The sequence below is a fragment of the Podarcis erhardii genome (genome assembly GCF_964252035.2).
Source record: "Podarcis erhardii genome assembly, chromosome: 10".
NCBI classification, from domain to species: domain Eukaryota; kingdom Metazoa; phylum Chordata; class Lepidosauria; order Squamata; family Lacertidae; genus Podarcis; species Podarcis erhardii.
The window spans coordinates 26,954,045-26,974,412 of NC_138500.1; the positions used below are offsets into that span (position 1 = coordinate 26,954,045).

At 41.3% G+C, this 20,368-nt stretch overlaps 1 protein-coding gene across 1 annotated transcript in view; it reads right to left on the reverse strand.

The window, feature by feature from the left end:
- The window catches only part of LARGE1 (LARGE xylosyl- and glucuronyltransferase 1), a 328,203-nt gene that overhangs the window by 157,998 nt on the left and 149,837 nt on the right, over nucleotides 1-20,368 (reverse strand). Inside the window, exons 3-4 of the mRNA XM_081879465.1 lie at nucleotides 18,486-18,787; nucleotides 8,831-8,913 (exon numbers count right to left, since the gene is read on the reverse strand). Coding sequence (XP_081735591.1) covers nucleotides 8,831-8,913; nucleotides 18,486-18,787 — 385 coding nt within the window. The remainder of the gene's footprint in view (nucleotides 1-8,830; nucleotides 8,914-18,485; nucleotides 18,788-20,368) is intronic.

The following is a 20,368-nucleotide window of genomic DNA, read 5'->3' on the forward strand; positions in this document are numbered from 1 at the left end:
GCTCATTTCTTAGTCCCTGAACAGATGGAATGTAAATGGCAGTCTGTGGATGGGTTTCCTACAAGGATATAAATAAATAAATAAATAATTGTATTTCTGCACAAGCACTGCTTTCAAGGTTTTTGATAATGGTGCAAATGGAGTAAACTTTGAATTAGGGTGAGATAGAGCCACAGATATGAACAATTATAAATTCAATCCATACAAGTCAGTGAGGAGTACTACTAAATGTATTATGTATGTGTTCCAACTGTTTAGCTGTCATAGGTAAGCACACCTAATTGACATCCCATTTCATTTCCGTATTCTTAATACAAATATATACAAGAATTGTAATGGTCATCATGTTGGACAGCGTGAGAAGTCGGGTCTTTCAAGTCGGATGAGCAATAGCTCTGAAATTATCAACTGCAACATTTTCATAAATCACAATCCAGAGTGCCATGCAATTTTTTTTTAAAAAAAAATGGCTTTGAGGCTAACATTTTACCTTTAAAAATCTTTGCCTGCATTTCTAGATTAGAATAAACTGCAAGTTCTTGAGACACAGCCATGTTGCTGTATCTGTTATGGGGGAACCTAGGGGAAGAATATTGAGCCCTATGACACTGAGCTGCCCCCTGCCAAGTCCTGATCCTGTGCCACACAGCATGAGAGAAGCATACGTTCACTTCTGAATTAAGTGACAGGAAAATCAGAAATATTTGCCTAACAGTGGCACAGGTGAAAACTCTAATGCATTTGCACCACTAATTTTAAATGAAGAAAACATATGGAATAGGTTGCAACAGTTGTAACACTTAAAGGCTATGGATGTCCCAGGAGCATTTGCAAAATGGATTTAGAGAGGATCTATTATAAACCACCACCTACTGGCAGAATGAATGGTTTGAACTCTAAACTCCTTTCATATCACAGCGATGCTATTGTTCTCTCTGATCAGCTAAAGGTGCTGCTAAATCGCCAGCAGTAAGAATCACAGTTAGCAACCAGAAACAGAAACAGGTAGGTAGCCTTTCTCTCTTGAGCCATAAACTGTGTAAGCCTTTTGAAGCAAATCTATTCCATTAGCCTGTGCTAATTATTTGTAATTTACATAATAATTGTAATGTGCAATGGGCTTTTCATTTCCTGGCAAAAAAACAATTGTTATAATACTCAGTTTGAAGATAGTCTTGTGACCTCTTGAAGCTCATAGAGGTTTCCATGTCCAGGAGATTAGCCAGTTGTGTGCTTTGAACACAGTTGCATTCCTTCTTGAAAGAACAGGATCAAAGTCTGGGGGATGCTCCTAGATAAATCTTTGTCATTTGAGCCTCAGGCAGCCTCGGTGGCTAGGAGTGCCTTTGACCACTTACTGCTAGCACACCAACTACTAGGTGGCATTGAATTGGGATAGCCTGGCCATATTTATTTATGCTTTGGTAACCTCAATGTGGGGCTGCTATTGAGGCCTAGTCTGGAGGCTTCAGCTGGTGCAGAGTTCTGCTGTTAAGACTGTTGGTGGTGTTTAGGAGCTTCAACTGGTTGCGAGATGCTACCAGGGTCAGGTTCAAGGTTCTTGTACAGTATTAATTTACAAGGCCATTAATAACTTGAGTCCCGGATATCTTAAGAACTTCCTGGTTCCTTATATCCCTGCCCAACCACTGAGATCTTCAGGGGAGTCTCTGTTAGTGGTTCCCTGTGACTAAGATGCATGGTTCATAGCCACCAGAAGCTGTGCATTTAGTACTGTGGGTGGAGTGCATGAAGTGGTTCACTGCAGTTTATTTGTGTAACGGGTTAGAACTATGGTTTAGTATTCTATTCAAATCAGGCCCATGTCTGACAATGACTATGGGAAGTTCACATGTGCATTTTCCCTTTCCCAATGACTGCAACAGCTATCGCAGGTTCAATATCACAGGTACATAGAACTCCTTGCTAAGCTTCCAAGAAAGCAACATATACATTTAGATAAGAAAAATCCAGTAGCCTCACTGAGTAAGGACATATTGTGTGACTTATGGGCACGAGTGAATCAGGGGGATCACAATGACATGCTAAAGGTACTAGGCAAGGTGTGCAGAAAGACAGCTGGGAAACAGATACCTCAGTTAGTATGAGTTTGCATCAGGTGGCCTGGGAGATGGTATAGGCAGATCTCTGCAGAGATAAAACTGAAAGGACTACAAATCCACCCCTTACAGAAAATGATGCATCGCGGTCTGAAACAGTATTTTCTGCAGTGGGAGGAGGAGGACAATGCCAAACCTACATCTCAGAGCACACCAGGATTCTTATTCTTGGAAGAGAAGCTGCAAAGAAATCTGTGGACGAGGAGAGGATATACACATTAAAACTGGGTATAGCGCAGATATACACAGAGAGGATAGGCTAGCCCTACGGATAATTCACTGGAAAGATAAAAACAAACAAAGAACAGAGGATGAGTTAGTGCTGTTCTATGCTACACGAGGTCCAGTCCTTGGTGGCACACTTACAAATGCTAGCCTAGTTTGTATTGGGAAAATATCTGCATCACTTCAGAGACCAGAGATTGATGAGGGGTTGTTCAAGCTTCCATCTATGCAGCAGTACCAATGAATATTTATTGCAGCTTGCAAGCACTCGAGAGCTATTCTATTTCTCCTGCTCAGTTGTGTCAAACTGACTTAAAAGTGCTAAGGATTTCTACAGAGTGGGCACATACGTTCACACATCTAGAGATACTAAACTTCTTTTTTTCATCTGAAACCTCAAGTGCAGTTTTGAAACATTTTGCTGGGGCAAAGCAAAATAAAGATGCAGACGTTATCTACTGCAGCTTTTGGAATGATAAATAAATAAAAATGGGAGGAGGAAACTAATTCAAATACTGAGAGAGGTTCTGAATTATATAAACTATGTTTCTAGAATATGTGTGGTTTTAGAGATTGCAGCCCATGGAATTTTACTGTATGACAGTGGATACTGGCTACTATTGTGCAGTCACTTGTGTGGTACACTCCTTGTAAGACTCTGTTGGAGTTTGCCTCAGCCCTGGCAGATCCCACAATGCCATTCCCTTCAAAAGTGAGAAGAGACCCAGCTGCAAGTTAAGGAGAACCCAGAAGACTTATAAAAGCAACCCCAACAGGTGGTACAGGGAAAAGAGAACCAGAAAACAGGTGGTACAGGGAAAAGAGAACCAGGTTTATGATTTATTTTCTAGTTGTTGTGTTTTAATGTTTTGCTTGCAAACCAGTTTTTTCCAATATGTCTTCATTGCTAATGTTGGGCCTGATTGTCAAACCTAGAATTCATAATCAGAAGAGCCATTTTGGAATATATATATATGCTGGTACAGTCAAATCTCAGTTCTCAAACAGCTCCGTTTTTGAACATTTCGGTTCCCAAACACCAAAACCCCAGACGTAAATGCTCCGGTTTTCAAACGTTCCTCAGAACTTGAACATCGATGCAGCTTCCGCTTGAGTGCAAGAAGCTCTTGCAACCAATCGGAAGCCATGCCTCAGTTGTCGAACATTTCGGAAGTCGAATGGTCTTCCGGAATGGATTACGTTCGACAACTGAGGTTTGACTGTAATACTTCTGACAGTGCATTTCTCCTGCCATATATGTTGTACACATGGGAATTAATATGGCAACCATGAAAGCCAAGAGCTAAGAGCATCTCAAAAGTTAAAGAATGTAGAATGGGCAAACTTGCATAACCCTGCACTACCCTTGTCTCTCATTCATACAGCTTCACTTTTCACCATCATTCCAGCTATCTAAACACACCAGCTATTTAGCAGCCTGCTGCCTACCAATCCCAAAGCCTACTAATTATACTGAATTACACGGTTGCTGTATGATGTGCCCTAGTCAAGTGGAGGATGAGACCTCTCTAAAGCAATCTTCCCTTTAAAATCACAACTAAAATGATAACATATTCAACCTCTGAGCCAATCATTTTCAAGTGCAGTTCAAGGCTGCATCAGGAAGATCCACATGAGTGTTTGGTTCTGGCTTGGCAGCAGGATCGTTCTTGCTAATCGAAAAGTCCTTTGCTTCCTGTCACCTTGATTACAATTTTCAAGAAAAATATTGTTCCACTTGCAGGGAAGGCATTTGGTTATGCAATTGGTTGCCTGCACGGATACATGTGGAGTGCAGAGGGCACATCATACCCCTGCCTGGGGTCAAAAAGGGGGGCCTGGGAACCAAAGGAGAGAGCCAGGAATTCCCTGGGACCTCAGAAAACATATGCATATATTCTGTGAAAACTAACATTTACATTTTGTGTAAGCTTACATAAAACACCAGAATATTTCTTCCCCTGGCCACTTTGTCTTCTGCCAACGTGCTGCCACCTACTTCTCCTAAGATATCCAGAGAGGTGGCACTGAAGTCCCAGTGAAAGATGACATGAGTGGGCGAAGCGAGAAGACAGGCTTGACTTGGTTCTCCTGCAGGTGACAAGCTCCACCTACAGAGGGGACTGCTGTCTGCCAGTGAAGGGCAGTGGGTGATGTCACTGACAGCAGTCCATCTTCAAGCAGGGGAGGGCAAAACAGCTCATTGCCACCACTATCATCACGAACTGATGAAGAACTGACTACAACCGGTAAAACTATATTTTCCAAATAACTCCAATAAAAACCAGGAGGTAGTTAATATTTGTAAAGGTATAATAAGAGCAACAACAAAAAGTCCCTTGAAAAACCCCTACCTAAGATATTTAATTGTGCTTTGATTTATTAATATTATGAATAGAGGATTAGATGATTATTCATCTCTGTGTATTTTAATTTGGGCTTTTGCTGACAAAAGGTGCTGTTAATTTGGAATTATTGCTTAACCTGAGAAACAAAGTTGCTCAGATATAATTAATAAGGAATTGTAAAGTCTTTTTACAACTCAAGTTATTTTTTGGCCAACCTGCAACAAGCTGCAAAGTTTGCAGGTGAGCTCTTGCTACTTTGTTGTTGTTTTGATCAAGCAAGCACAGCTGTACCTTTTACTTCCCAACAGTCACAGAGAATAATAATAATAATAATAATAATAATAATAATAATAATAATAATTTATTATTTATACCCCGCCCATCTGGCTGGGCCTCCCCAGCCACTCTGGGCGGCTTCCATAAAAACCAAAAATACAGTAAAATATCACACATTAAAAACTTCCCTGAACAGGGCTGCCTTAAGATGTCTTCTGAATGTCAGGTAGTTGTTTATCGCTTTGACATCTGCTGGAAGGGCGTTCCACAGGGCGGGCGCCACTACCGAGAAGGCCCTCTGCCTGGTTCCCTGTAGCTTTGCTTCTCGTAATGAGGGAACCGCCAGAAGGCCCTTGGCGCTGGACCTAGCTTGGTGAGAACTAGAATGGTGCCCTGCTGTCTGAGGGAGGAGTTGACATCATCTTAGAAGCATCAATCAAAACTGAAGCTGTGAAATGGTACAACCCATAGCTGTTAACTTTCCCCCTTTTTAAAGGGAAATTCCCTTATTCCGAACAGGATTCCTCGCAAGAAAAGGGAAAAGTTGACAGCTATGGTATAACCTTTTAAAGCATTTCATCAGTGCTGTACTCTTCTTGGGAGAGCATGGTCTACCATTTAATGGTTCACCCATCAAAATGGTGATTCCAACAATGGAAACTTTTTTAGGAATCATTGAACTGTTCTCCAGGTGGAACACCATCCTCCAAGAACACATGCTAAGTGTAGAGGAAAAGGAGTAAGAGGCTTCAAGTTCATTATCTGTCCACAGACTCACAAAATGAATTTATTGCAGAATGCTCGAATCTTGTGAAACAAGACATTTTGCTACAAAGTAGTTTGTAGTAATAGTAGATTCCACACTAGATTCTTCCCATTTTGAACAAACAACATTTCTTCTGTGATATGTACTTTTAAGACAAACAGGGTAGGAGATTCAAGAAGGATTTCTCAAGTTTACAGATTGTAGCAACAAAAGAGGAGAAGAAATGGCTCAGTTGCTAATGTATAGATTGAAGGAATATGCTATTTCTCCCAGTGATTGTAGAGCTCAAGCCTATGATAATGGGGCAAATATGGCCACAAAATACAATGGCACACAAGCAGAAATACAGGAACAATTCTCAACAGCATTTTTTTTCACCTTGTGGTTGTCATACACTCATCTTATTTGGAAATTATGCTGCTGAATTCATATCTGAAGCAATAGCCTTTTTCAGAACAATTCAAACTGTGTACCACCTTGTTCAGCTCCCATTCTAAGTGGTGGAAATTACTACAAAAATGTATTGGTTGTGCTCTTCATGGTATGTCTGAAACAAGGCGGTCAGATCATGCTGAATGTGTAAAGCCCTTTGCAGCTCACTTGCCTGCCATTAAATTACCACTAGAAGACCTCCTAGGACTAAATGTGATGGCCAAAACAACAAATGAAGTCCATGGAGTTTTATTATATGCGGCATCTTTTGCATCAAACATAAATATAGAAATAAAACTCTCCTGTATATATGATGGAGTTAGGCACAAGAGGGCAAGGTTGCATGATGACAGCACATCTGATGCTAACTTGGAATAAGTGAATGGCAGAGGTGATACTCCAGAAGAGGCCTACTTCACAAAGTGTGTGTTTTATGTTTTGGTAGATAGCAGAATTAACTGTTCACTTCAGTGCTGTTGGCAGAAAAAGTTGACTTCTTGTGGAAATATCTTACTATGTCCAAAAATGATGTGGAGAGGAAAGCTTTAACTTTATCAGAGCAATGTCCTGCTGACCTTAATGGGGATGATTTTGGAAAAGAAATGCAACATTTACCCTTGGTACATAATTTTTTTTTTGTAAATGCACAGTTAAAGTCATTAGATCTGTTGAACTTGTTGACAGAGTACAAACTCGGTGACCTGTTTGCATTATGTTTATGTTAGCTTAAGAATACTATTAACATTCACAGCAACAGTAGCTTTTGGAGAGAGGTCATTTAGCAAATTATTAAAAATTATTTAAGGCCTACAATGTCTCAAAAACATCTTGCAGATTTGGCCAGGCTAAGTATTGAATCAAACATTGTCAGAATAATTAATGTTCATGCTGTGATTCGAAATTTTTCACAAAAAAGGACAGAAAAGCTCTTTCTAAAAAGTGAATAGTAAGTTTATCTACTTTTTTATACTAATACTAATGTCTTCTGATCTGATCTGCATTGCAATATAAAAGGTTGTTTCAAAGAGAATTCTTCCTTCTTATCAGTATTGTAGCATAAACAAAGATGTTCAAATAAACAAAGATGTTCAAATCAAATGTGCTTTCTTATCTCTGATCCTCTTGTTTTATGTATATTTATTTATATTTATCATGGAGGGAGTATAAGATTTAAATGCAGAAAATGAACAGAGCGCTCCACTCCACTCCTTTCTCATCTTCCATACCCTTTTTGACCTTACAGGCTATAGTTCATGGCATGGTGGATAAAAACAGAACAACTAATGGAGAAGTTAAGTGGCCCCAGAGAAAGTTTGCACCCCCCTGATAAAATTCCTTTCAGAGGCCCTGTATGGATAACTCTGATCTGTAGAGACTAGAGATCAGACCACTAGCTTTATCGGGGGGGGGGGGGCTTTGTGAGCTTTCCAGATGAGTACACACACCAATTATACCACAAAAAACCCCAACAACTGAGCTTTGTTTGAGCAGAATAAATTCTAAGTAAATAGAATGGATTTGGTTTTTATCTTGACTAGGAAAAGTGGCCCAATTTCCAGATTTAGCTGTTCCCTGGTGTAGTTCTTGGTAAGAACAGTTTTAGCTCAATTCTGGAAAGCTGGGAGCTTAGCTTGCGTAGCTGAATACTGAACTAAAGTGATTTTTCACATCTGTTTCAATACAGATCCACCTTTACTACTACATGTGATCTGTAAAATCTTTCCAAGGAAAAACATGAGCAGTTTTCAAATCAAGGCATGCCCACTCAAAATCAGTCAGATACCATGTAAATTTTCACTGGATGCCACATGTTCTGTCTGAAGAAGTTATTCAATGAGGAGACTGCAGGTTTAATGCTTCTGTAATGTCTGTAAACTTGCTTAAGATTTTTTGAAGTCTATGTAAGATGAAAGCAGCAACAACAAAAAGCTAGGCTGACCAGTGCAAGACAAAGCAATAGTGACCAGTGCAAAGCAACATCATTTTGTAAGGAATGTATTTTTTTTTACAAACTACAGTATCTATAATTCAGCTTGATTGCATTTTCAAATTTTGCCTTGCAAGATGCAAATATAGTTGCTATTATTTTGCTTGGCTAATGTAATATGCTTCATGTATAACTGCACGTATGAATAATTTGGAAGCATCAGTTTGTGAAGAATAGGGTAGCCTACTGTCAATGGGTTCCTCAAAGGGTATTATAGCACTTCTCTATCATTATTGGATTTCCTACCAGCCTTTGAACACAACTTTTTAAAAAAATCTGATGTTGATCTAAAGCCCTTTACTGCTTAGGTAGAAGAGATCTAAGATATCAGTTTTTGCCCATTTCCATAATAAATCCAACTATTGAGAGGGAATGTGCCCAGTTGTTATTAGAAAAACTTGCTCAGGTGGTATGCATGTAGAAGTATGCAAACAGGAGAAGCAGCCAGACACACCCAGTGGTAGTACCCATACAGAATTGCTGCCAACTTTATAATGCATGGCAAAGTGCATATAGTACCTAATACACATTCTTCACAGAGGACATTTAGATTAGACTGGAAAGTATTGTTTGCATGGGCTAGGAACATGGCATTACCCAAAGACTGTACTGAGAAGGAGCAAAACCATATTTGATCATGTTTACCAAGAAACACGCAACAAGATAAAGGTGTTACCTGTGAAACAATACTGATTTGACGAGTGTGACAACATCCCGACTGGCATTGTATCCAGCACAGACAATGGCGACATGGATTGTCTAAGTAGAAAGAAAGAAAGAGACAATGAAAGCAAGGGGAATAAGAGCAATTTAATTTTTCACTTTTATTATTCATTAAACAGGAAAACAGTCCCACTATTGAATAATGCCATTTGTTGTGCTTAATGCTCATCTGACGCTTGTATGTTAAACAGCAAGTATGTTAAATATTTGTAACACCATATACATTTGAAATCATTGCTTCAAGGTACCTGAAGTTTTATTATGTAGACTGATGATAGATAGATTGGATTAGATTAGATTAGATAGATAGATAGATAGATAGATAGATATAGAATATGATGCAGGAAAAGGAGATGGTAAAATTTGTGATAGCTAGTCTTCAGAAGTTCCCAAATGTATGACCAAACAAAAACCCTTTTCAGGGAGAGTTCACATGTTCTAGGTCAGGAACAGGCAAACTCGACCCTCCAGATGTTTTGGGACTACAACTCCCATAATCCCTAGCTAACAGGGATGATGGGAATTGTAGTCCCAAAACATCTGGAGGGCCGAGTTTGCCTATGCCTGCTCTAGTTAGGCAGCCAATAACATCACTATTATTGATAATGGAGGCTAGATTAGAGACCTCCTAGAAGAGAAGACCCTAGATAAGAAGAAGAAAAAATCCTAGGAATAAAATGAGAAAGTATTTGGAGTCAATAGACAATCTCCAGACACAAGTAAGTACTTAGCTGCATTTATATGCTCTGCTGAGAGAAGCTAAGAAGTGTGTGCCTCTGTGATACCAGGTCTACAAAAGACGGCTTAAATGGCTACTGGCCACAATGGGCTATGTTCTATTTCCACTCTTGGAGGCAGAACGCCTCTGGATACCAGTTGCTGGGGATCACAAGTGGAGAGAGCGTTGCTGCATTCAGATCCTGCTTGTGGGCTTCCCATAGGTATCTGTCTGGCTGCTGTGAGAAGAAGATGCCAAATGAACCTTTGACCTGATCCAACAGGGCTTTTCTTATGTTCTTACAACTATACTGAAGTTATGTATCAATGCGTTTTACAAAACATGAAATCCCAAGTGCAGTTTCTAGCCTTGGGATGCTTTGCCTGGTTTGCATTCTTCCTAATGAAGGTACATTTCAGTAAAATTTGTGCACAGAACACATCTGTCTGCGGTTCTTTAGCTGTGATTCCTGCACTGCAGGAATTCTATGGCTCCAAGAATCATGGACACGGGGACATGGACACGGGGAAGTGCCAACCTGCTGGAGGGGATGGGGAAGGTAAGAAAAACTCATGTTTCCTTTAGCAACAGCCCTCCAGCCCCCATGAATTTGAAATAGGGTTGCGATAGGGTTGATTCTTATGAGCAGAATCAAGGCAAGAAGTATCCCATCGTGCTGCTGCTCACACAAAGAGCCCAGCAAAAATTGCCACCCAGTTTATCTCAACCAAGGAACAAATAAACTAAGCACAGGGAAGATACCTCTCAATATCTGATCCCATTGAGAATCATAGATCTGTGGTTTAATTCTAAGCATGCCCCTAGCTGTCTTGTTGTTGTTGTTAAGAAGATTTGAGAGGCTGCCATTTTTAACAGAGAAGTATTCCAGTCAGCCATACTCCAAGCTGATTTTCCCATATGGCATTCCAGCTGTGTGCTTATGTGGTTAAATCTGCTTCTTTTTGAGTGAATTCCCAAATGACTTTTTTAATACCACAATTTGAATTATGGCAGTACTGTCTTTTTTCTTCTTCACCAAAACCCATATAAACAACAGAGACCACTGGTGTAGATCTCTGTCCCCAAACTCAGTGATACTTCGTGGATTAGTCAGATTCAATATTGAATGCACTCTCCTCCTTAATAATTGTTTTAGCTTTCCTTAACAATTTCTTATACAACACACTGACTCTCACATACACAAAGAAGCAAATAATCACATCAAGGTATGTCCTCTAAGGCCCAAAAAAGAAAACAGAAGAAACATCCCTGTTACTCTTCATTTTAATTACTTTGACATTATTGTCTTTTTTTTTGCTGAAACTCGTGTAAACAGCAGAGACAGCTGGTTCAAATCTCACCGGGTGGCCGTGAGAACACGAAGTCCCGCTGAAACGAGACTAAAGGTCCATTTTGTTCATCATCCTGTTCCCAGCAGTGGCTAGCCAGATGCCTGTGGGAAGTCTCAACTAGGGCTTGAAGGCAGCAACTCCCCCCATTGTATATCCCCCAGCAACGCTATACTTCCTTTGCAACACAGTGATTACATTCTATCTTCCATCAATTTCTCTACTCTTTTTATAAACCACCTAAGATGGTGGCTATAATCACTTCTTGGGGCAATCAATTCCATAAGAGAAATGATTCCTTTTGCCTGAACCTACCACCCAACTATTTCATTTGTAACAAATTGTGCTACAAAAACTTATCTATTCTTCTCTAGCATTCATAAATTTATGAACTCTAATGCCCTCCCCTAGTTATATTTTTTCTTAAACAAAGAAGCATCTAAGAAAACTCTCTGAAATTTCAGGAGCTCTTTTCTGTATCTTTCCCAGTACTAGGATACCCTCCTGAGGCAAAAGAGCTGGAACTATACAAGGTTTCCAGATGAAGACACTCCACAGAAAACACGCCCATTCCTAATAATTCCCCATATTAAATTTGCCTTTTTCAGTTCTGCTGCACACTGAGTTGATATTTTTAAGTGAGCTCTCCATCATGAAACCAAAAGAACTTCCATAGTGAAGGTCTATTCAAATAGTTCATTTAACCCCTCTCTTTTTCAGTTCTCCTTTAAAGCTACTGTCATCTGAAAGGTCCTGCTACCTCTCCAGGTGATTAGCTACTCCCATTTTTAAAAAAAATTAAAATTTTTCACATCTTTAGCAATTTTGTCCTCCAGTAAACTCAGTCCTCCAAATGGGAATAGTATTTTATTGTTGTTGTAAAACCAGACATATGAATCAAAAATTGTTTTTGGAACAAAATTGCTAATGTCGTTAAAGAATAATATTTATTGAATTTTTACTTGAATGGATTATATAACTCAATGGGCTTGGGGCGGGGCAATTTAAATATAAAAAGGAGGAATATAACAAGGAGACATGTAAAATCCAACACCACATGCAGGAATGGGAAGCTGGACTTGAGCTGCAACATGAAGTAACAAAGGGAAAAGAGATTCTATAGTCAGATGCTCTGTAAGCCATTACCTATAGCATTTCTCAAAATAAGATCCTCATAATCTTAAAGAATTTTTATTTTAATTTTTGTTATGATGAAGAGTGCAGAGGCATCCCTTTTCAAACCCCAGAGGGTCTCAATCCCTTGTGTATGCTTCTAAGCAGAAATGTCGCAAAGCCAACTCTGCCAACCTCCCTCCCGAGAGTCCACCAAGTTTATCTAGAGTAGAGGAAAGGGGAGGCACGAGTGCTTCAGCTCTGTGTCAGCACTCAATTTCCTACCAAGGAGAGAGGTGAGCTGAGACTTCAGGTCTCTACTGTGAATGTGACTTTCCACTGATGGAGACCCTTTGTCAGAAACTGATGTAGCAACATCACATTCCTACTTGGGACACTGACTTGGATTCCTAGCTCCCTTGGCAGCAAAAGGCACTCCGCTGAGGTGCTTGAACACCATCTTCCTTCCCATGCCAGTGTGGTGGGTCTGTGGGTGGTGATGGTGGTGGTAACATTTCAGCTGTAAGCTATGCTTATAAATCACATGTATTTCTGACAAGCTGAACAGAGGCACTTGCTTTGGGGGGGTGTGCCTCTATCAGATTACTCCTGACCCTCCAAAACAATGCAATAAGAGGAGGGCTAGTGTTGATTTATCTCTCTGTTTTCTGCTATATCACACAATCCTTCCCTTAACCTCCTTTTTCTGGCCTTAATTCTCCCCTACCTTGAGGGAAAGGAAGCTAAAATAATGTCTTACTATGGATGGGGGGGGGTGGGGTGGAGTGAAATTGGACCTCTCTTGTAAACACATAACTGGCATTTCCAGTAATAGGATAAATGATGAGAACCCAGAGGGCAAATCTGATAATAAGGATGTTTAAATTAAGCTTACATTCTGTCGCTGAATTACTGTGTGAATCTTTTAAGAGGAAAAAGTTAAAGCTATTTCATTATCAAAATACTGTGTGGTTAAGATAGGTGCATGGTGAGAGCAGGGAAGTTTCATGTTTTACATAACCATTGCCTGGGGCATAACACTAATCCCCTGCTGAGCAAGTAAATTTACTGGTAAAAGTCATTATAATCTGGAAGGCCATCTAATCTAGTCACCCCTTTTAGCTGCTATTCCCTTGTCCAAAATTGGCTGCAGCACATATACCTCTAGGCCTTTAGAGATTCAGCCATCCAAATTTCTGCAGAAGCACAAGAAAGATGGGAGAGAGCTGAAATCATCCTTCAACAACTTAGTGCCTTCTAGGTGTTTTGGACTGCATGCAGCTCCCATCAGCAGATGGGGCTGACGGCCATTGTAGTCCAATGCATTTGGAGGGCACTAGGTTGGACGCGGGTGGCGCTGTGGGTTAAACCACAGAGCCTAGGACTTCCTGATCAGAAGGTTGGCAGTTCGAATCCCCGCAACGGGGTGAGCTCCTGTTGCTCGGTCCCTGCTCCTGCCAACCTAGCAGTTCGAAAGCACATCAAAGTGCAAGTAGATAAATAGGTACCACTCTGGCGGGAAGGTAAATGGCGTTTCCGTGCGCTGCTCTGGTTCTCCAGAAGCAGCTTAGTCATTCTGGCCACATGACCTGGAAGCTGTACGCCGGCTCCCTCGGCCAATAAAGTGAGATGAGTGCCGCAACCCCAGAGTCGGTCACGACTGGACCTAATGGTCAGGGGTCCCTTTACCTTTACCTTTTTAGGTTGGAAAAACTGCTTCATGTGCATTTCCTAGTAAAGCAAATAGTAATCTCCTAATCCTACCCCTGCAACCCCCCCCATTACTTAAAAATGATCTGCAAGATTTCAAAAGCATGTGAATACAGTGGTACCTCAGGTTACATATGCTTCAGGTTACATATGCTTCAGGTTACAGACTCTGCTAACCCAGAAATAGTACCTCAAGTTAAGAACTTTGCTTCAGGATGAGAACAGAAATTGTGCTCCGGCAGCGCAGCGGCAGCAGGAGGCCCCATTAGCTAAAGTGGTGCTTCAGGTTAAGGACAGTTTCAGGTTAAGAACTGACCTCCGGAACGAATTAAGTACTTAACCTGAGGTACCACTGTATCATTATCAAACTGCTGCTGAGGAAAATATGCCCTAAGTGAATTACTTTAACATGACAGTGGAAGATAGTGGAAGGTTTTCTTGCCACTGAATAAGACTGCATGTCGAATGCGCTGGACATATTATATACCACAACAGATTTCTGGATTTCACAGATTTTTAGCTTTCACATATTTTTTTTCATAGCTGTCAACAACAACAGCTTCATGTTTCATCCACCCTCTGCCTACAATATCTAATAATGATGCATCATCATATTGCAAATCATCTGCCAACAATACCCTTCTTTGTTCTGTGTAGGACAAATGGTAAAGCAATTAATGGGCATAAATCTAACATCAGAAATAGCAATAATCAAAAAACAGCTGGACATTTTAACCTCCCAGCATACTCAGGATTGACTTTAAGGTGGCTATACCAGAACCAGGAAACATCAAAGGTAGACTACAATTTGAAAACCATAGTGTGGACAGAATAGAAGCAATGGATTTTCCACCACATTACATGTGTTAGGTGGCTTACCAAAGCCAGGATGCCTGTGTCATCAACTACTGTTTGGTTTTTGTGACCGGCCACTTTTAATAACACAATGATCATAGTCTGTAATTTTCTGCATTTCGTATCCTTCTGCTGCAACAGAACACAGCCACCTCTCTGGAAATTACCAAATCCCTGTTCCTTTTCGCTGGGTTCTGCTTGCAGAAGACAGATAATCTCTCCAAGTGATGATGTGACATCATGCATTCTCTGTTATTCAGTTATTAGAAAAAGTGAATCAAGTGAAAGAAATGGGACTGTTGATTTGGGTGACAAATAAATATCCTGCAACATCTAGTGATGACTGTAGGTGTGCTAAAATGAGGATATGTGTTTTTTCATTTTCTACTTATTGTCTGGTCTCCTGATTACTGGGGAGTGGGGGGATGTTAATTGAATTCATTAATGTTAACCCAGGGAACTGATGTCCTTGCCAAGGAAGTGATGACTTCTTAGCATCCCTTGTATCTGATGGGTTTTATTAGGTAGGTGAGGGAATATAATTAACTATATTGTATCGCCCTACAAACCTATGTGTGTTGGTTAACAGACAAAAGAAACAGACAAAAGAATTACTACTGGCAGTTAAAAGCGCGGGAATGAGCAGAGTTTAAATCTCATCTTAAGCAGTTTAATTGGAAGCAAAGGAATTAGCTGCTAGGCTGATTTCCCACTTTGTTACCCTGTTAGTCAAAGGAATAGGCTACAGACTGAAAAGCAAGTTTAAAGCGTATATTTTACCCGCAGGCAAGCATTTGTCCCTAGCAGCAACAGCATTAAAAGTAAATGCAGGTAAAATACGTGTTTACAGCAAAACCAGCTGCAGGCATGCTGGCGCAATCAGAGGCATGCCTTCCTTCATAGCTGGCTGAAGAGTGGGGTGGGGAGAGAAGGAACAGGAAATACCTCTTTTGCTTTTTCCCTCCCAGGAGAGAAGGGGAAATGACATCACACAGAGCCTTCTCTGCCAGTTACATCTCTATGGTCTGAGTCCGCCTATCAGCAATACAGTGCTAAGTCCTTAGCCCATTCACATGCTAACCAGCAAGAATATGCATTGTTAGATTTGACTACCTTTCTCCCACAGTCTCACCTAGGTGAGCATAGGATTTCTCCCTCTCTGATTCCTACAGTTTCAGATCAAACTCATAAAAAGTAGAAAATAAAAAGAGTAGTCTGGATACTACAAAGGCAAATCATCATCATCATCATCCTGTACTCTTTTATTGATTTATGTAAAGAATCTATAGACCACCTACCATTTGGGAAATATTGTGGTGGTGTAAAAATTCCCTTGACAAATATGACTCGGAAGACAGTTACCATATAACCCTATGCATGCTTACTGGTAAGCAAGTTCCACCACATTCAGTGAGATTTGCTCTTTGTGAAGTGGGCACAGGAGGCAGATCTAGAACTGCCAAGAGATTTCCTTTCAGTTGTTAAGTTTTGTTGTTTGGTTGGAATTGTGTGTGTGTGTGTGTGTGTGTGTGTGTGAGAGAGAGAGAGAGAGAGAGAGAGAGAGAGAGATTCTGGCCAGCTGTTCCCATCTACAGCTTCTCAATAGCTGCTTGCAGCTATTTTCAGAACTTGCCGATACCATTGTTTATTGATTTCTCCTTGGTGTATTCTGTTAAGTGCCCTCAAAAAACTTGGCTTTCTTCTACTCAAGTGAGGTATCACCTCCTCCCAGCTCCTTTTGAAATTGAATGGATGTAGTTCGCAAAATGAGAGTGAGTGACAATCACAAATACATCTTGGAAGAAAGAACACAATGGAGTCAGTGATGCTGTGTAACAACCGTGAAAACCATTGTCATATTTACCGCTGTGCATCTTTGGGGAAACTGACACATTTTCAAGGTCTAAATGAAGCTGACATGTCTGCTGTATTCAGCGGGTCTTAGAAGGTATGTGGAGTCTGACAGAGGAGTGAGCTTGCACCCACTTGCTTCCAACTGACTTTGAAGAAAACTAAACAAAATCTGGAGAAAACACACCCAAAAGCTTGGCAAAATAACCTACCTCCCTGATCCCCAAGAGTCCCTCCTTGCTAGTCCCCCCAAAACATCCTCCTCCCATACCTCTTGCTTTAATTCCAGCACCCAGTATCTCCGACCATTGACCATGCTGACTGGGGTTGATTGGAGTTGCAGTGCAAAATAGCCTGAGGGTGCCTTGTTGGGGAAGTGTTCATAAAGGGGAAGGCAGGGGGAGGATGTTTAGGAGACTGAAGTGTTGGCAGGAAGAGTGTTTGGGGACCAAGAAGGGAAACCAGGATTTTTTTCTCTGCTTGGAAGGTTATTCTAAGCCAGAGAAGAATTTAGGACAGGCATAGGCAAATTCGGCCCTCCAGATGTTTTGGGACTACAACTCCCATCATCCCTAGCTAACATGACCAGTGGTCAGGGATGATGGGAACTGTAGTCCCAAAACATCTGGAGGGCTGAGTTTGCCTATGCCTGATTTAGGGGCTTTCAAAACCTGCCTCTCATTTAAGGTAGGATTTTGCAAGCCCTCTGAGCCTGACTTGAGGGAATTTTGCTAGCATCTCCCTTCAACAGTATGAGGAGAGGAACCATGCTTGTGAATATGTGCAAGAAACTGAAGATATGGAAATTAAATAGAAGAGTTAGGATACCCATGGGAACTGCGGGGAATTATAATAGATTATCTTTCCTGATTTGGGGTCAATGTAATCAATACTTATAGGGTGTTCATAATTTGTACATAACAAGTTACATTCAAATAATTTCTACAACCTTGTAAAAATAGAGACAGTCACATTTAAAGATAAACTGAGGATAAGTGAAAATGACAGTTCAAAACCTGCCTATTGCACCAAGCACCCTTGGTAGATTTTACATTGTGATCTTAAAGTAATCAGTGGACCAAGTTAACAAACTTGCTACTGGACTTTGAAAATTGTGGTGAAACAGCCATTAAATTAGACAATATAATTGATACAAACATCAATGTTGTCCTATGGAACTTGCCAGCATTTTACTGAGTTGCTGTCCTTGGACATGATGGTACTCTACCAACTCTAACTACAAATTTATCTTATGCCATATAAGCAAATGTCTTTTCTCTTTAATATCACTTTTATTTCCAGTCTTTCTCATATTTTTGTGCACTGCTTCCAACTTTCCTAAATTACATATTACTAAATTACATATCAACAAGCACACAGCATCACCACTGACATGACTTGCTTGCTTCCACAAAAGGAGAAAATATATATGGAATCTATAAAAATTATTTGCCAATGGCCCATGTTGTGGGTATAGCACTGAAAGCAGGCCAAGGCCCCAATAAAGCCAATCAGTTCTCAACAGAGCAGGGGAAGGGAACTTGTTTGCAACCCGCAATCTTCATTCCTTCATTGGCAACATCTTGGTGGCTGCATGCCAGAAGCTGGTAGAGCCAGATGCAAAAAAAAAAAAGGGGGGGCAATTACAAAATACATTTTAATCCCTATGCAGTTTAGACAGCAGGAATGTGCTACTATATAATCAGTTTCATGTTGGCATGCAAGCCAGAAACTTCTCAGGGCACAGAAAGCTTTGGTAGACAGATGTGACTCTTACCTTTGTACAATAGGTGCATTCCAGCAACCCAGTTAGGGGTCAGAGGTTTCTATACCACCGTACCACATGCATCTCTCCACCCTGGTAAGCAGTTCAAGGACCCATTCAAGCCAGACAAAAGCACTCAAAGAAGCTGCAGAGCATGGTCGTCCCTTTCTCACACATGCATCCATGGAAAAGTTGGCCAGCCAAACATTGAGAAGCATGGCCTGAGATGGAAGAACAATCTACCTACCTCACACTTCTCCACTGCTGGCTGTTGTCCGCACTCTGAGCTGTTCCCTGCCACGATGCCAGCCCGCAGACTCTCACTGTCCCCAGTCCCTTCCTCCATGGAATAAGTTTTTGAGTGGTTGCCTCGGCGATGGGACAGGCCCCGGCTCTGCACAAGACTGAGCTGCTTGCGAAGTGCCCGGTTTTCCTCTTCCACTTCTCGCATGCGGACCTCCAGGCTCTCTCTTTCACGTTGACTTGTGGCTGTGTAACGAGGGCTGTGGGGCTGAGATTCAATTGGAGACAATGACACTGGCTTTCCATCTAGGATGAAAGGAGGGGGAAAAGAGGCAGTGATACAAAGGACATTTAAAATTTAGGTTTCAAAAAGGAACAGAGATAACCTTTTTCTGTAATAAGTCCTGAATTGCTAAAAACAACAACAACTATGCAGATGACTAACCCAATATATCAATATATCATCCCTGGGATGCTCGCCGCAGGTGGCGCCCCTATGGGTGGCTAGCCCCACTCCCGTGGGTGGCTAGCCCCACCCCCTGGTGCACAGCATGTGCGCTGTTCCAGGTGCCAGAGCAGCTAGCTCCTCCTCTGCATCAGGTATGTCCTATCTTTCTTGTTATATATGTGATGTAGTTGATGCTTGTTAGATTCTGTCTCAAGACCTTCTGATAATGTAAGACTACAGAAACCATAATAGGCAACCAGGGTCTACTCAGAGTAGATCAATTAAGATTAATGAACCCAAGTTGGTCCTGTCCACAATTTTCAATAGGTCTCCTCTGATTACAACTAACATTGGATACAACCCATGTAGGAAGACCAGAAACACGTGAGAAACCACTCTCTGGCATCAAACTTAGGTGGCATCACCACCAGAGCATTCTTGTCATTCTTGTCATCCGATCCTGTGCCTGCCATATGCTTTGTTATTGTTGTTACATTACCAATGTGATGTGGAAGAGAGTTGCAACAGAACAACAGTCACACCAATCCTGTAACTCAGGAATCAGGTCAGAATGGCACCTTCTGTCTTGTTCAGCAGCTAGTTATTCTGCAAATATAAGTGAGTTGCACACAGAACCCGTGTCACTTTCTTTGGAAGTGATTGGTCATGGCAAACCCACTTCTCTCTAGCTCCAACACGATAGATTTGTTGTGAGGCCTGGTTACAATCGTTGCAATCTCTCTCTGCGTCATGGATTTCAATCAAACAGCTTGTCTGAAATGTAGGAAGGTTTGTAAGTTAAGAGATATCTGTTGCATAGTAACAAAGATGTGCTCTCCCAAGCCCACAGCATGTTCACACTCCTGTCTCAACAACGTCTACCCTGGCTTGGTCATGTCCACAGAATGGAAGATGGCAGGGTCCCCAAGGACCTGCTCCACAGGGAGTTGGGTTCAGGCACCAGGCCAATTGGCAGACCAACTCGGTGCCTGCAAATGTGACATGAAGGCTAGAATCCCTTGCAGTGCCTGGAGACAGACAGTCAAGCTGTGCATCTTTAGCAGTAACCAGAGGAAAAATGACCACTGGGAGGAGTGCAGAGAGAAGAAACACCATGGTGCATCTGCAGCACCACAACTGGATGCCTTCATCCGTCCCAGCTGGAATGAAACATGTCTCTCCCATATCAGTCTCTGCAGCCACAGGAAGTGCTGCAATCGTGCAACAGCTTGGCCTCACCCCCAAAGGTGCACTCCTCCATTGTCAACAAAAAGAAGTTAGGACATGGAACAACACACACTAATGTTGCAAATGCAGAAAACGTAGGAAGTTGCTTTGTACTCAATCAGAAGATTGGTCCACTAGCTCACAGTATTGACTCTACTGCTTGGCAGCAGCTCTTGGAAGCTTTACTAGAAGAGTCTGTGCCAGCCCTACCT